The sequence below is a fragment of the Scomber scombrus genome, chromosome 19 (assembly GCF_963691925.1).
Source record: "Scomber scombrus chromosome 19, fScoSco1.1, whole genome shotgun sequence".
NCBI classification, from domain to species: domain Eukaryota; kingdom Metazoa; phylum Chordata; class Actinopteri; order Scombriformes; family Scombridae; genus Scomber; species Scomber scombrus.
This window is the reverse complement of record NC_084988.1, coordinates 15,071,190-15,088,023: the sequence shown is the minus strand read 5'-3', so window position 1 is coordinate 15,088,023 and position 16,834 is coordinate 15,071,190. Positions and strand designations below refer to the sequence as shown.

Below are 16,834 nucleotides of genomic sequence, written 5' to 3'. Positions count from 1 at the left end.
CAAATTCTTTAACTATAACTAAGCCAGAGCTAGGCTAGTTGTCTCCACCTGCTTCCAGTCTTTATGCTAAGCTATGCTAATCACCTCATGTGTTTCTAAAAATGTTACATAATTTCTTTAAGGCCATAGTAAAAATCTGTGTAGCTTTTTACTGAAAAACGCGGTAGACAAGAATGGATCAATTCCTTTTTTTGTTAATTATGTATAGTAACCCTATATCACATTAAGCTTAGGTATAAGTAACGTATAAGAACATTTTATTACTTATGTACATGTGGTAGCAAATGTCTTTATTACAGGAATAACAACAACACTTTAAGGAGGTGGACTGAATGTACCTAAGCACTTCTCTGAACTCTTTGAGCTGGTGGTCAGGCACCTCGGTGCGGATGGATTCTAGCCACTCAGGCATAAAGCACTCCCACAGTGGTTGACTAATGACGTTGTAAGGTATGAGGCACAGGATCCGGTTCAAGCCCTCCTTCAGCTGGGTCACTGTGCTGCATGACTTGTCCCAGTAACCTCCCACCTGGGGAAAAGTGTGTACAAAATGGCTTAGCTTAGTGCAGATGGTGACCTGCCCTGAATAAATGTAATAAACCTCAGTATTCAGCAACATTGTGGTTTCATGTCATTCTTCATTCATAACTGTTCAATTTCTTCATAGCTTCATAAGTTAATATGAATAACTCAGATAAACAAGAGTTGGGATATTTGTCGACTGAATAATTGGAGTAATAATGTTCATGTTCGTTGCTTTTTCTGTCTCATAACCTTTTTGCTAATGCTCTCCACATCTACTATCAACACCCTGTGCATCCCCTATAATTCCCTAAGCATGAACTTTTCATATTTTATTGTCTTACAACATTTAATCAAATGGTATTTAAATGTGGCACTTTAAAGACACTTTAATGTCAAAGTAAGAAAAGATCTCTAAAAGGTGATCTAAATTAGTCATAAATATCAAATGGGGAATTTGTGGATGGACTTGAAAAATTCTGTTTATACATGATAATCCATGTAAACTGACAAAGTTGTTTTTCAAAGAAGAATGGGAAAAATGTGTGCAAAGCTGACAGAGACATGTCCACACAGACTGCCAAAGGTGCGTCAGCTAAATTGCTACTAGCAAGTAGATAAATAGCTACCTTGAAATATTTTGTGTATTATATTTGTAATTAATTTTGATCCCTTTGTAGAGATCTTTGTAGAGTTTTCATTTTGATATTAAGGGGTTTCACTGTTGATTTTACGCACAATACTTGACGTGGGTTTTAACCTTACCCTGGCAAATTCCACAGGTTTAGGCAGCAGACACATAACCATGACGTCAAAGCGCACGTCACACACTGTTTTTAGCCACTTGGTGACAAACTGAGGCTTCAGCTTCTCCACCAGGCTTCCAACCTCGTCATCCATCATGTAGGCGGTGGAGTGAAACCACTGGAACACCATGCTGACCAGCCGTGCCAGACTCTCTGTGGGTGTGTTCTCATTGGGGGTACACAGGCTTACCTGCAGAAGTAGGTAGAAGGTTAGGGAATCAAAGTAATCAGTCAGGTTATCGTGAATTCAACAGAGTAATGATAAGAGGCCATGTACTGTAAACATCCCTATCTCATGCCTCTCAGTTATTGACAGACACAGCAACAGCCTGTGATTACACACCAGGAACCAGATGCCAAACTGACTGAGAAGGCGCTGGTCGTGCTGGTCGTCCTCCTTGTTGTCAAACTCGATGTTGTCCAGAGAGTGGTGGGAGGCAGACAGGCCCATCTGACGACGCCTGTTCAGCTCAAACTCACGCTGTTCTGCATGAATTTCTGCCTCCTTGAGAAGGCTGGATGGATATGGAGATGACAAGAGGGATACGAGGCAGAGACAAGACATAAGAGAAGCATATGGACATAAAAAGAGCAGGGGAGGAAAATAAAAATAAAAACAGAATATAACCTGACACCACATATACATTTTAATCTAATTTCATGCCATATTGTTGCCTATATATTCATGTCAAATTGTGCACACATATGCTCTGTGACAGTGGCAGTGATAAGTCAATGTAAACACTGTGAATGTACCTTATGACAGCTTCCACAGTGCAAACTAGCTCCTCTGCTCCACACTCCCGGGTGTTGATGGGAGGGGGCGAGGTCTGGTACAGATGGGTCTCCGCCGCAGCCCCCACCTCACTGCTGTGGTGGTTGACATGGCAACGCTTGCAGTAGCGGACAGGCCGGTTGCCATGGCGCCCACAGCAGCCAGCCGAGAAGCAGGTGACCACAGCCCTCCTAACGTGAGAGCTACAGTTCTACGAAGCCAAGGAACAAGGGAAAGAAAGAGGAGGAGGAGGAAGAGCAGGAGGAGGAGGAGAGATTCTATTCTGGGCAGTAGGCAACAAAATAAAAACATGCTACAATCACAGCTAATAAGGCCTTATGACAAGCCTCTTAAAATAGACATATTTCAAGGCCAAAAAACATATAACTACTCTCCATCTAAAATCTGCCTCTAAAATAAGCATTTGTTTAAAATGTTGATCACTCCACATTTGCAGGGATAGAAAAAGTCTTTATGTGTCCCCACAGTGTCTCAGGTTTCTAAAAATAAAAAGGATGGCACTAGAGGAACCATCCTAATCTGATCAGCCACTAATCTTGTGCCATTAGAGGGATGCAGTGCTCCCTATTAAATTAACATATCTGTCCTCTGACAGTCAGCTCTCTCATTTACCTACCCTGTTCTCAACACTGTCAATACCCTGATGTTAATATTACTGACGATGTTATTGTTTGCAATATATTCTCACTTGGGAATTGAGGTATATTCATAAGGAAGTGCCATGGTAACTCATTAATCTTAAAAGGCACACAATGACTCCACAGATGAAGAGTAATGTGTCAGTTAATAATGAAAACACTGGTGTAAATCCAGGTGGGAGTTTAAAGGGCTTTCTGCGATGAGTGGGACAAAGCCCGCTCAGGAAAGGCTGTTATGGATTATATCTCCCGGACAAACAAGGATGGAGGCCAGCTGTTTCCCCCGACAACGCGGGGCAGTTGCTCACCCTGACGGGAATACCTGAGATGATCTCACAGTCCTTTTTCCAGTGTCGCCCTGGAAACCATCAGGGTGCACTTGCGCCCTCAGCAGTGCATTCAACAAAGGTGAACAAGCAGCAGCTTCGTTTAAAATGATTTGGCCTTTACTGAGCATAGCGTGCATTGACTCCTCAATAGAGAAAACATTTCAGGTTCATAAACAGATGCCCTTGCTATGGATCACAGGTAAAAATGGATTGGATGAAATATTGTCCACAAAGTTAACAAGCTGAATTCATTTCTTTGTTCAGTAATAAAACCATTTAAACGTGCACTGTTTTATTTGGTTCCCGCATCTTAAGGCAGGATTTCATTATTCTGAAAAGTAGCAAAGTTAATTAGTATTGACAGTGTCTGCAAAGGTAAATTATTCTAAATATGGACAAACGTCCGTTTGACCAGGTACAATATGATAAAATGTTGCAGTGGTATATATTACAATGAATATGTACAAATGAGACCGTAGAAAACGACAATAATGTGCATGTAACAGTGTAATTATCTTACCTTCTTTTGACAAATTGCAGATATTTCAGCTGCAAAGACAAATTAACAAAATCATTAAATTTCTAGACACGTAATATTTGTAAATTTTTTTCATTGCAAAATAATAAGAAAAAAGTTGTATACAATATAAAGTAGCTTTTATACATGAAATACAACTCAGATAAACAACAATATGCATATTTCAGTTTTATAGAATTAACACACTACCTAAAACCTAACTTCTTAATTTAAGAGCACCAACAAGTTTGGAAAGTAGGAGATAACGTTTATGTACCCTTGTGGGAAAATAGTTCTTTAAAATATGTCCTCAGATGACTGAGGTTTAAGTTCATAGCCATGGTAAGAGCTGGTCTCTTATGATTATTGCTATAGTATAGAAACATATCTCTGAAGCTATACAAAACTCGGCATAATTTTTCTGCACCAAAAATTGTATAGTGTAGTCTGTGAGGAGGATGAGTCAAACACCCTTTTTGTTTGGAACACTCACCTTGGGGCAGGAGTACATCAACAAGCCATTCAGCATGATCTCTGAAAAGGTTAAAGAAATGTATAAACAATAATTGATTTATAGGCAACGCTCTCCCTTGAGCACAAGCAGTATACACTCCCTAACAGAGCTGGAGCACAAAATATCTTCCCTCAATATTGAAGAAAGTACAAAACTGCAGAGCCATGCAATTATAATATGGTACATGCTGGAGAAAAGAGAAACAAGTGGCTGCATGGTTTTGTGATGATGATCTCATTATTGGCGCAAGGGAATTATGTAACCATGGCGATGTATTTCCCCTGAGTTAGAGAGAGGAATAATGAAGCAGGCAGTAGGTGATGTATGTTTGGAATGGCGTCTTATTGAAGTAGGGGGAGGAAAGAGGGATGGAGAAAAGAGGTTAAACCGATGGCGTACCCTGCTATTCGTTGGCTGCACTCTTCGCATATATAAAGAGGCGGGGGTTTGTCTCCCAGGGCAACAGAAAGTGTGGGATCTATACACATCTGCAAAAAGTAAAACAGGTAGTGTCAAAATATGGATGTTGTATTTCAAAGGTGAACATATTAATATTTTGATGTTTTATTTTCATGCATTTTTCTGCTCATTTTGAATGCACTACCACACACTACAGTTACTGCTGCTAGCATTTTTCATTTGTCCCTCTTACACAGTAGGTGGTAGATAGTGGTAGTTTATCATGGCCTTGCCCAAGAAATCATGTGACACCTATACCTGGCTCTCCAAGCCTCTGTGTGGATGGCTGCCTGCATATGCTACACTCTGCACTCTTGCAACCTGTGCATGGCCTTGCGCTAAATCCCAGTGCTCATGGCCTCAATGTTCAGATGGTGCACTGTAATTTACTGTGCTCACTTGATGCCACCCTGTCCTCAGGGGCTAGGTGGGGTCACCGCTTCCAATTAAGCCCCCGCTTCCTCAACCATGTACCTCCTCCGTTCTCCTGGTAATTGAAATCCGGCTCCTGTCCGTGCCCCTGTTCGTACTCTATTTGTCAGTTTTGAGCACAGTTGAGTAAAGGCAGGCATAGCAGATAAAGCAGAGGAGCAGCAGAGACTGGTGTAAAGAAGCTGATATCATTACCCTACCCGCACAGCTGCCCGAGAGTACGCTGATTTATTTACCGTGGGGCTCACAAAAGCAAACACGCCGACACGCACGGTTGAACAATCTGGCACATAACCCATACTTCCCACATATAGTTCTCTAGAGGCGCAGAGTGCACTGCTAATCTATCCTCTTACAGTAACAAAACATTGCAGACATTCAGTGATTGTTATTGTGCATCCAACAACCAAAAGATATACCAGTAATATAAGAGTTAATGTTTAAGGCATATTTTCTAAGGCTTAGGTCACCTTGACAGCAGGTTTATTGATGGCATTATGGCACTCGATGTGTTGACAATGGATTGGGTTCCAGGCTGCAGGAGAGAGAGAGAGGAGTGGCAGTAAGGGATGAAGAAAGAATAAAAATGTTGAATAGGTTAGACCTTTAGTCGGTTCAAGGACAGAAAAAGCAGCAGCTGTGGCAGGAGAATCTGACCTGTGTACTGCAGCCCTCTGTATTCACTGATGGCTCCTGGTGGCTTCAGATTGGGCCAGTAATGGAACAGCATCTGCACAGCTGGTGGCTTTACTTGGGATGGTCCATAGGATATGACATAAAGAAGGTCCTGCACACAGTATAAACATCAACATAAACAAAACTGTTTCAAGTGTGCAATGATATTCAAAGACACACGCAAAATAATGAATGGAAGGCAATAGAGTCTTTTAGTTAAGCTAAGCTAACAGTCTACTTGCTATAGCTTCATATTTAGCACATAGAGACATAAGAGAGAGGTATCATTCTCATCATAAAACTCTAAGCAAGAAAGCAATTAAGCGCATTTCCTAATGACTAACTGTCAGTTTAAAGGATTTAGGTGAGTAACACAATGTTCTGAACAGTTTTAACAACATTTACATTTGGAATGAAACTCTTATATCTGCATTATGTACTTTGAGGGATAATACCTTCCACACTTCCTGTTTGTGCTTCATGAGACATTCCAACAACTGACAGTGATATACTGGAAAGAAGAAGAGATATTGTTGAGCAGAGTACCATTACTGCACAACATGTCAGTGTTTGTCATATTTGCATGCATGCTCCAAAAGCAGCCATCATGATTGATGATTTACCTGGATTTGAGGTGTACTGCATTGCAATCATGAGCATAGAAGAGGCAGACAGATTGACATAGGCTGGGACTCCCCCCTCCCTCCGAGTGGATCCCACTACAAATGAGCAAGGAAAAGGAAGAGAAACAACGTGAGAGATCACTTTCACGTGCTGGCCAAGTTTGTAGCATTTGTTTCTGTCATTCAGAGTATGTTGGGGTGGTTTTCAAAGCTTCAGTGCCTAGAAGCTGCGATCTAAGAGCATTTTGTTTAATTTTCGAAAGTTATCACTAATTATCCCACCACATAGGTTGAGTTTCACTATTACATGAAGGGAATATGTTGTCTTAATTACACATTGATAGGTTATACTTACATATAGCCATGGGGAGGAAAGAGGTGCTCAGGTACTCAATGATGTCTTTGTGGAGGAAAGGGGGAAATGTAGCTAAAGTGGAGATCATAGTATAGGGCAAAGTGCTGAGAATATCATCACTGAGAAAGGGCAGGAGGCAAGTTGTTGTGTAAAATATGGACTGTCCCAGATCTGATGAGAAAGGGAAAAGGAAAAAAAAAGAAAAAAAGACAAAGAGAGATACACAGACACTCATTCAGTGAACTGCACATACAGTATTCACATACTGTATGCAGCCACAAATGTCAAACCTCTGTGAAATTTTAGTAATTTAACAGTATAACAGTGTAAAAAAAGAGAACATTTGGAAGATGAGCTTCTGTTGAGGGCAGTGAGCTTTCTTTATAAGCCACTGAAGTGAAATTTGCCCTCAGGAAGAGGAGACCATTCTGGTCAAGGAGATGGGTTTTCATGCTTTTGAACTTTTTTTTTTTAACAGTGGTAAAATATTCATGAAAAATAAGAGCACTGACTGTGATGCAGCCTTGGGCCCGTGAAAAACAGTGTGGAAATAAGTCATTCTTAGATATATTGTAGATGCATTAAAACAGTAAAACATTACATTTTCCTACATGTGGTTTCCATTTAGTTTATATATTTGCACATGACAACATCAGTAAAACATTTTTCCCACTTTACATAACAAACATGCAATCAAGTATGATGCACAGAAGAGAAGGCCTATGGCTGGTGTATCCAATAGCTTATGAACGATTAAGTTGACAGGATCCAGCGTGCTCCCAATCACCCCCATGCATCCCTCAAGATCCTCAGCAGGACTTCTCTCCTCCCGTTACAAAAGAGGCCAAAAAAGCAGCAGTAGCTTCATGCAGGCCAGACGGCTCGGGGATGATGATGACAAACAGTGGTGCACTGGGCCTTGACTCACCATGCTGACCGTGCTGCAGCAGGGGCACCAGGTCAAGCAGGGTCACGAGGGTCACATAGAGGCCCTGATAGTCCAGAGAGGGGTACTCTGAGAGCTGAGCGTCCCGACTCTGCTGCCCCTGCCCCCCGCGGTCTGACGGGGCATCGCGCAGAACGCTGTAAAGGAGGGAGCGAGTAACTGTAGGGTTGATGGAACTGACTTGTGGTCTTAGAGATGGGGTGAGTGGGAATGGCACAGGAAAAAGACACATGGTCATGGGCACGGCCAAATTGGAAGCTTCCTGGTTCTCCTTCCTGCCTGTGCGGGACAGAATGCTGCTCCGGGGCGGGAGGGGAGGGGAGGGAGGGTAGGGGAGGGGAACAAGGGAAAAAAAGAGACAACAAAGACACAAAAAAACAGCACATTACATTGAAATGGCACTACAGAGACAGCGTAAATAGAAAAAAACAAACCCAGATAAACCCCACATAGGATGCAGTGTCTCACTATTTGACTGTATCACTGAAGGCACGGGCAATTTTTCCCTGCTTTATCTGTTCAGAGTGACTTTAATTCAATTCATCTTGATTTGTGTAACTTGGAAAACAAAAAAAACATGAGCACAAACTGCAATGATCACTGCATCTCATGCGTATCTGGTGACAAGGAGCAAAAATATAAAAAATGGCATGTTTTCAGTGGCAACCCCATACTTCTCCAAAAAGGGACAGTGCAAATGACTGTCCCTCGATGGCTGCCGTCTTCCAATCAGCAAGGTCAGAGGCTACCATGCAAAAAAAAGGCCAATGAGCCGTGGAATTTTAAAAAGAAAATAAGAAATTTCCTTGTCTTTAGTGGGGCTGTCAAGGATGGGAGTGACACCAAATTGGTTCGGGAAAATACAGAGGTGACACTTTTGAAACATGCTTCAGCCAGTAATAAACATGTGTGTGAGGTTAGATCAAGTGCTCCTAGGTCACAGCACATGTTTATTGCACCAGAGAAATAATGTCCGTATGCATACGTTATGATACTGTACCAGTATCATCAGGAGAAATAATGAGATCCAACAGGCATATGGATTCAGGTTTCTAAAATAAATGTAACAACTAATCTACGGTAGAGGAGAAAAACTATAATGACAAAGGAATAGGTTGTATCGGGGGGGATGACCGGTAGCATTATGTTTGTGAACTAATGCAGGATGGACAATTGTGTTTGTTGTCCCCTGGGGAAGGAGGTGGACATATTCAATTTTCAAGAGAGAGGGGGGGGAAGCAAAAAACTAGTTGGGTTGAGTGTGGAGCATCTAGGGTGGAGGAGGGGGGGGGAGGGGGCCAGAGAGCATTGCTCTTTTACTGCACATTATTGAAGAGCTAAGCTGTTCTATCAAGCAAATGATTGGGATTTATCATGAGCGCCCAGATTATAAATGCTGATGTATTGTCTTTTTTTTCTTTTCTTTTTCATAGGTCACTCAAGAAGTTGAGTCACAGCATTTGGAGTTACACAGCAAGTGAGAAAGGGGATTTCAATTAGATTTTTTTTAACATAACAATAAATGCATAATGTTAAGCCTATAGCTTAAAAGTTTACTGTCAACAGCAGAATGTAACATTTTCCTGACATATCCCCTCAAAGTTATACTCTGCAAGATTTTAGTCAGTGTAAGATTCATTCATCAAGCTGCGTTAGTGCAGCTGCATAAACTTGACACACAACAACAGACTGTATCTCAGAGTATGACTTTTTCACTGCCCATGTCTCATATAGAAAACATCATTGATTTGAACAATGAACATAAACACAAACAGACACGCTCACACGCATACATTAAACATATACACACAAAGACACACACATTATGTGCACACATACATACAAACAAACGACACGAAAAGTTACACACATATACGACACATAAAACACATGTAGAAATGCACTGGTACAGACACATGACATACATTGACTGTCAAACCCTGCACTGTCAATACATTATCATATGTGTGTAGCAGTAATTCAAAGCACAAGTAGACTTTCTCAGGTATGCTAATTACTAAAACTGTGCTACTTCTAAAATAATATGGCTACACAGCCCTAGATATGATTTCTACTGCCTGCAGTCGTTCTTATGAGTGATACAGTTTGGCAGGAAGTCAGCGTGGCTCACTGATGCAGGGAGCTCAGTTTGACTCATCTTTATGGAGGCATATATAATTATCAGTGAATAGAAAATTTTAACCCCTCTTTATTTTCTGTTCTGCACCTGACATGTGCTGAACCTAAAATTGGTATATGAATCAGCAACCAGATCCCCTAGCCATGTCAGTTCTTCTTTCCAGGAACACACCTGCTTTACTTCCCTTTTCCTTTTTAAGGCTCTCTGCTCCCACTTTCTGACTCTCTCTTCTCTTTTACATCTTCTATTTCCTCTCTTTCTTCACCCCAGGCTTCGAAGGGCACAGGTGCATGGATAATCCTGGAGTCCCCTGCTGAGGAAACCAGACCCCTCTAATTGCGGAGAGGTAGGATTTGTGGGCAAGAGACTGTGCTTCGGGGAAAATATCAAGCAACTGCTAGCTGTGGCATTATCGAGAGTGAGTCCTTTCACACTCAGATGACACTGCCCCTCAGAGGCAGAATCCTCACTTGAGTTAACACTGATTCTCACAGTTGCAGCCCCTGTCATGCTCCATGTGTGCCATAGATATTTGAGGGGCCATGTTTAAAACAGCACAGTGGCTGCTGGTGCTGGACAGCCCCTCAGCAAAGTATGAAGTATACAAAACACTCACTCAGCAGAGGAATAATCCTTATGGGGCTGAGGCATAAACTGTAGAATTGAGGCCGACGGCAGTCTCAAATAGATTGTACCGTAAGCTGATAATAATGATAAAAGAGGAGCATACAAGTTCAGCTTCCAGTAATCCCACCATTTTCACAAATTAGCTAATAAATCAGGGCAGCAAAACTATTTTCTATGAAGCCAGCGGGCAGTAACACTAAACCAATCACATATAGAAATTTCCTAACACTGCAATGTATTTTGATATGGAAATAAGCTCCAGCTGCAAAAAAAGAGGGGGGGAGAAATGACACATAGTGAAATTAGATGTGTCCAAAATGGCTGCCTACTTGACCTGTGTTGGAGGAGGAAATAACATGCTGTTCTTTCCTCAGGCTTTCACAGCACCCAGGGGAGCAGGCTGACCCTGCAACTAAGGAGCTGCCCTCCGCCGGCCCCTCTGGGAAGGACACAACAGGCTGCCCTAGGGAAGCGGTCATCTAGCAGCCGGCCACTGAATCAATAAACAACACTGAGCCATCTATCTCTGCTGCTGTTTTAACAAAACACCATAACTCCATAGAAAACCTGCACCAGTCTCTGTCTTCTGCTGAATATTCACATTCAAACAGCTATCGTGCTTTCAGAGCAGAGGATGGATTTGGCTACTTCGCTAACTTCCTTACATTATTCTTTCACTTCAATTCATATTAGCAATTTAATGGTCAGAAAGTGTTTCAGAACAACCTGCTGTAACTAATCTCATCTGATCATGAAGGAAAAGCTAAATATCAAACATTCTACGGTCTGTTATTTCACCTGTTGGCTGTTGAGCAGGGTACTTACCTGAGCAGGGTTTGAGAAAAGTATTTCAGTGTGTTTGCAATGTCTGTTCCGGAGGGCACAGGATAAATATTGTGTTGCACACGGTTGTGATACTCTTGCAAGTATCGTATCTTAGAGGCAACTGGACAAAATAAAGAGCAGAGTAAACAAAGCAGATCAACAACTAGCGATGACTACCATAAAAAAAAAGTAAATCTGAGCACAGAGATGAAGCAAACGGTTGAACATGCATGAAGCTACACAGTATGTAGCTGCTGTATTTTGGTCCCAAGTGAGACACTAGACAGCATGTAGCATGGATGCTCCAATTATCAAGTTAAACAAAGAGGCTGTGTTCCCATGGCTCTCTGGCCTTCACCAGGCGACCTTTTTGGTATAGCAGTGAGGTCACAGGAAGCCCTGGAGGAGCCAGTAACCTATTGCTTACAGAAACAAGCTTGTGTACATAAGGTTGCCGGTTCAAGTCCCAAGTGAAGCTGGGAAAATCTGGTCGGGGGGAAGGGCTTACTCCTCCTTTAACAAGTGCAATTGAAGAGCAGTGAGTGAGCCCTGGCTGCAATGTTATACTACTCCCTCAGGTCTGTTGGTTAGTTAGTCACAAATGCATCATTACTATTTTTTGCCTGGTTAAATGGGAGTTAAAATAAGTTGCAGTGTGTCATTGCTGACCTGTTTTCTATGACTTTGGGCAGCAGTGTTTAGCTACCCCCCTGACCTGTAAATGACAAACCCCCAAAATAAAAATAATAACTGCAGGCTCTGAGCATGTTATTGTGGTCATAGCCTGTGCCGTAATACATACATATAAACATCTTGATTGGCAAATTATTATATTTGCACAGCTTTTGATACCCTAACACCCAAATGAATGTGAACACACAGAAAGATGACAGCTGCCAATATGTTGCAGTAGAGGTGTAATCACATTAGCAGGCTTCATCTTTTTTTCTGAGCATGTTAGTGCGATCTAATCTTCCACATATTGACATGGAAGCCCCAAACATCAAGTTTGAATCCACATTTTACGTCTTTCATATATTTAAAGCTACAAATAGGTGGATAAAAGTATGCAGGGATCATTCAGTGCTGTGGAGGAGGCTGTTTTTCCACCTGTTCAAAAAGCAATCGGAGGGGATGAGGAGGAAATCAACAATAGCCCTCAGTGTCTCGAGCACATGATGATCAAACCACATTATTGATCAATCTAATGCCACCATATTGCTCAGTAAAGAATCTTCCAGGTCGACCTTGAGACCAGCAGTATACTCTAGGCTACACCTCGCTTTTTTTCCCTCCCCGCACGCACCTTATCCAGCCACGTCAATCAAACAACATATATTAGTATGCTGATAATAAGGTACAGCCATGAAATGATTTTCCTGTAACACGGGAAACGCGGGCAGTTACTGAGGCTCCCTGAGCCCTCCAGCCATCCTCTGCAGTGGGAGGACGTGTTGCAACCTGCCTGAGCAACCGCGGTTTCATCACCAAGGACAGCTCCCCTCATTCGGTTTCTTGGTTCAAACAAGAAAAAATCACGTCTCCAGTTTTCCATTTAAAAAACCCCCCAAAAAACACCAACCCACCCCTCATGACAAGACAGAAAAACACACATACACGGGCGTACTTACACTGCTCTGCCTTCGTAGACATTTCGTAGACACTTGGGGAAACATAAAACCCAGACTGTCAATTGTTTTAGTGGTTTTGTTCCTCCCCGGCGTTGTGTTTCCCTCAGTCGTGAAAAAGTGAATATACCCCCCTTGCAGCCCAGGCTCAGCTTGATTGTACCACTCTGCTCGATGGATTTGTACACTGTGGGTTTTTGGGTTTTTTTTAGCGGTGGTGCGGTGGTTTTTCCTGAGCTTTTAGCTGAATTAAAACGGGGACCCATTGTGCGAGTCTGTTTTAAATTTGAAGAATTGTTATTCTTTTAACGGCGGATGGGGAATGTTGATATGCATCTGCCACAACATACCTTTCCAAATGGACTGATCCGGCTTTGACAAATTGTCATTCAAGAATTCCCACAACCCTATCAGTCCTGTTTGTGCTGATTATAGGAGGGAAATACTCTAGTGTGACCTGAGTGTATTTGCCTAAATATTCCTTGGTGTTGTGTGTGTGAGTGTGTGTGTGTGTGTGTGTGTGTGTGTGTGTGTGTGTGTGTGTGTGTGTGTGTGTGTGTGTGTGTGTGTGTGTGTGTGTGTGTGTGTTTGTTGCAATTTAAAAGGCTAAACTTGCAACAGATGGTTGTCACATTCTCATAAACATAAGCATGACATGTCATATCATTTATCTTTCTTTGTGATATGCAATATTTTCTGCACTTTATTAGTAATTAATCTGTATGTTTTGTATGTAAATCACTTCCACTGTGTGAATAGTGCTAAATAAATACACTTTCACTTCCTCATTTTGATAAAAGACATGGACACAATTCTATAATTTGGCTTTCAATTATTTAGTTATTTGATAAAGAGAAAGTAATGAAAATCTTTATAAATATTTGGTTTATAATAAGGGTAAAACTTGTGCTTAAGCAATGCATGGGTAATGTAGGTTTACAGTTAATTAAGTTAATTAATTGAAGTTAATTCACAGTTACTTCATACATGTGCATTATTTCAGACCTTGTTTTAATTGACTGTAAATGTCTTTTAACTTCACTTTAATCTGATCTGTTTACCTCTTTTGTTTGCATTCATCATATTTAGCCTATGAAAATTGACATGCTACCAAATTAGCTGAATTCTAGTTATATTGAATGGTATTTTATACCCATGCACTTGATCAGTCAGTATGAAGCTCAGTTCTTCTTTTATCAAACTGGTAGTCAAATGCAAACATCATCATGGTGCTGCATGACTTAATGGCCTTTGTGCCATGTTTACAAGCTAGTAAAACTAGATGAATGTATAATACATGATCAAGTTGTGTACATGTAACATTAACTGTGGGTGTCAAAACTATCAATTAATGTATGAAGTTACTGTGAAGTAACATTCATTAACTGGCTTTTGATCTGGTAACCACTTAAAACCATAGTGACTATCACTTGATAATGATGAGCAACAGGAATTCATGATACATCTGGCATGAAATCATCACATTAAGCATTATTTAAGTATATTATTTGTATGCTTATTAAGTGTAATAAACATTTTACACCATTCTTTAAGTCTGTGCTTAAATTAATTATTGTTCTAATAAAATACTGTATCTTCTCCCAAGAGCAGAATACAACTAAAATATAAACAGACTTCAGGTTCTGAAGCACTGACAGACCAGCAGACTCTTTCCATTGTGGTTGGAGCCAAGAACTGTTGGAGTATTTCCATCTCATGTCCAGTTGAGGAGCAGTATCATGTAGTCCCCTGTAGTCTGCACCTGAAATGACCCCTGTGCTTTTTACTATATGCTATTCATTTAAAAAAAAGTGTACACGTACATTCTTACTGAGCATTTTCCAAACTTTACAGTCATCATTTTCATCATAGGGAATGTATGAAGATGACCCTTTTTAAATATTTGCTTGTTTTAGATTAGAAATAAAACATGACACAGCAGATATCACAGGTTTACACAAAGAGGCTGTTTATTCATATTTCTATAATATCATAATCATAAAATGTTCAGCATTGGATAGAGCTACACACACACATTTATAATTTGCATAGATGTCTTTCTGAACGCAGATCAGTCAGGGTTTTGGAGGTGATCTCTGCCGGTATTCTGGGATATGATGCAGGATCCATCCAGCCGGAGCCAGTATAGTCACAGCAAACACACACATGGCAAAGGTTGATAGCTGTAAGAGAGTCAATGAGAATATTAATATAAATGGTTGATTAATAAGCATTTATGTTTCTTGTCATACAATTATACATCTAGATGAAATAATAGTGGCACTAAAGGGCTGTATTAAAGCATAAGTGCACTGCAGTTATCCTGTCATCAGCTACAGGTTGAATGGGGGAGATTGAACACCTGTGTCCACAACCAAGGGTCCTGATCTCAGTGACTCATCAGGTGATAAAGCAGCAGCCCCCATTTATATCTTTCTACCATATATTATATTCCCTTTGTCCCGAGGCCCTACAGTATTCCAAACCCGAGCCAGGCTTTGTAAAAGCCCCTGTGTATGTCCCTGAGGACAGATCAGCAGATTTATAGTGGCATAAACACAAGCCGCTATGTTGCAGTTCCATCATAGGATCCCTTTTACGAAGACCAGAGCCTGCCACTGACTTATGGATAAGAAATTAATAAAACATCTCTCCCACTCTGCAAGCCGGGGAACACAGTCCACTTGAATACCTCGCATTAGAAGCAATAAAGTGAAGTATCACAGATCTGACTTTTCAAGACTGACTTTGTGTGCCAGCATTGTCTTTAAATTTGGATTAATTGTAGTTAGTGCAGGTAAAAACCGAGACCCTGCTGCTGTAGTCCTAAATTTTCATACACCACAATGTCTGTCTATTAAACTTCTCAACTACTAACAAAGATAATCATTCCTACCACTGGCCCGATCTTTTCCATAGGTGGCTTTCTGCAGATGGTTGACCTCTGATCTTGCTGAATGGCTTTCCGCAACATGGACTTGGTCAGTGAGGGTTTCCTAAGAACAGAGTACATCCTTCAGCTTGGCTCAACTCACACAGTCAGTCTTCACAACTGAAGGGAAATGTTTCTCTGGAAATTATTCCTCACATCCTGTGAGATACTAACAGATAGCCACAACTTTCATCTAATTCCCATCTCTGTTCTTGGGAGGAGTCACTTCCAAGGGCCAGAGATACTCATGCAAACATACATGAGTGCACGTACATCGTCAGGACAAAAAAATCTGTTTATGATTGGGTAGTTGACAACAGTCACTTGAGCCAACATTTCTACAAAACTTTGTCTTATTAAATCTACAAGTGATGTACACCAAGTAGTTAACACATGCATCATTTATCATTTGTTTTATGAGAAATAAGCAGGCAAATTCTGCCACAACTGCTGATTCTAGGTTGTTCATTAAGAAAGATGTTTATAATGTTGTGGACAATTATGGCTTTAATCGCCAAAAGTTCAAAAGGAAGACTTTAAACTAATTATATTGGGTATGACTGTAGGCTCTTGGGGGAAATGATAACACAGAATGACAGCCGAGCATGTGTCAGAATATGAAAGATGCAATGCATTCATGAGAGGAAAAAAACTGTTTATGTCCAAATCCGATCACTTGCACGGACAAAAAAAAAAAAAGCTTTAAAAGTTTATCATCATTCTATTATCTCCACAAACACAATGCCATATGAACTGCAATCCTTTAATTCTCTGAATTGCTCACTCAATTTTCATTTACTTTGCCTGAATAGGCGGTCTGTGACATAAATAAACCTTAAAGATATGTATTCTTTGCCATTTCAAGGACTTTTAATAAAATTCAGGAATTGTCTCTCTTAGCGATACAGTGTCATTTTGATACTGTCTTTTCTGCTCGTTACAGTGGTTTGACAACTACATTCAGGAACAAACTGCAGGTGATGCAAAATAATATATTATTATAATATTATTAATTTAATGCATCCCCTCAAACTAGTGCCAAATTCAGGAGGACTGCTGCCTGTACAGCT

General features: G+C 40.8%; 2 protein-coding genes across 4 annotated transcripts in view; one reads left to right on the top strand and one right to left on the bottom strand.

The window, feature by feature from the left end:
- LOC134000897 (protein unc-79 homolog) overlaps positions 1 to 12,925 on the bottom strand; it is a 33,984-nt gene extending 21,059 nt beyond the window's left edge. For 2 of the 3 annotated variants that reach the window (XM_062440404.1, XM_062440405.1), the window contains exons 1-15: positions 12,836 to 12,925; positions 11,205 to 11,325; positions 7,595 to 7,908; positions 6,667 to 6,837; positions 6,312 to 6,407; positions 6,144 to 6,199; positions 5,671 to 5,800; positions 5,484 to 5,548; positions 4,522 to 4,610; positions 4,102 to 4,142; positions 3,612 to 3,640; positions 2,085 to 2,314; positions 1,672 to 1,843; positions 1,288 to 1,518; positions 339 to 529 (exon numbers count right to left, since the gene is read on the bottom strand). In XM_062440404.1, the coding sequence (XP_062296388.1) occupies positions 339 to 529; positions 1,288 to 1,518; positions 1,672 to 1,843; positions 2,085 to 2,314; positions 3,612 to 3,640; positions 4,102 to 4,142; positions 4,522 to 4,610; positions 5,484 to 5,548; positions 5,671 to 5,800; positions 6,144 to 6,199; positions 6,312 to 6,407; positions 6,667 to 6,837; positions 7,595 to 7,908; positions 11,205 to 11,325; positions 12,836 to 12,857 (1,958 nt within the window). In that variant the 5' untranslated portion in view covers positions 12,858 to 12,925. Of the gene's footprint in view, positions 1 to 338; positions 530 to 1,287; positions 1,519 to 1,671; positions 1,844 to 2,084; positions 2,315 to 3,611; positions 3,641 to 4,101; positions 4,143 to 4,521; positions 4,611 to 5,483; positions 5,549 to 5,670; positions 5,801 to 6,143; positions 6,200 to 6,311; positions 6,408 to 6,666; positions 6,838 to 7,594; positions 7,909 to 11,204; positions 11,326 to 12,835 lie in introns of those variants that run through there. The other variant, XM_062440406.1, reaches the window with a different exon arrangement.
- Positions 1 to 16,834, top strand: part of LOC134000550 (inositol-tetrakisphosphate 1-kinase-like) — a 100,535-nt gene that overhangs the window by 22,271 nt on the left and 61,430 nt on the right. The gene's annotated exons all lie outside the window — the stretch shown is intronic.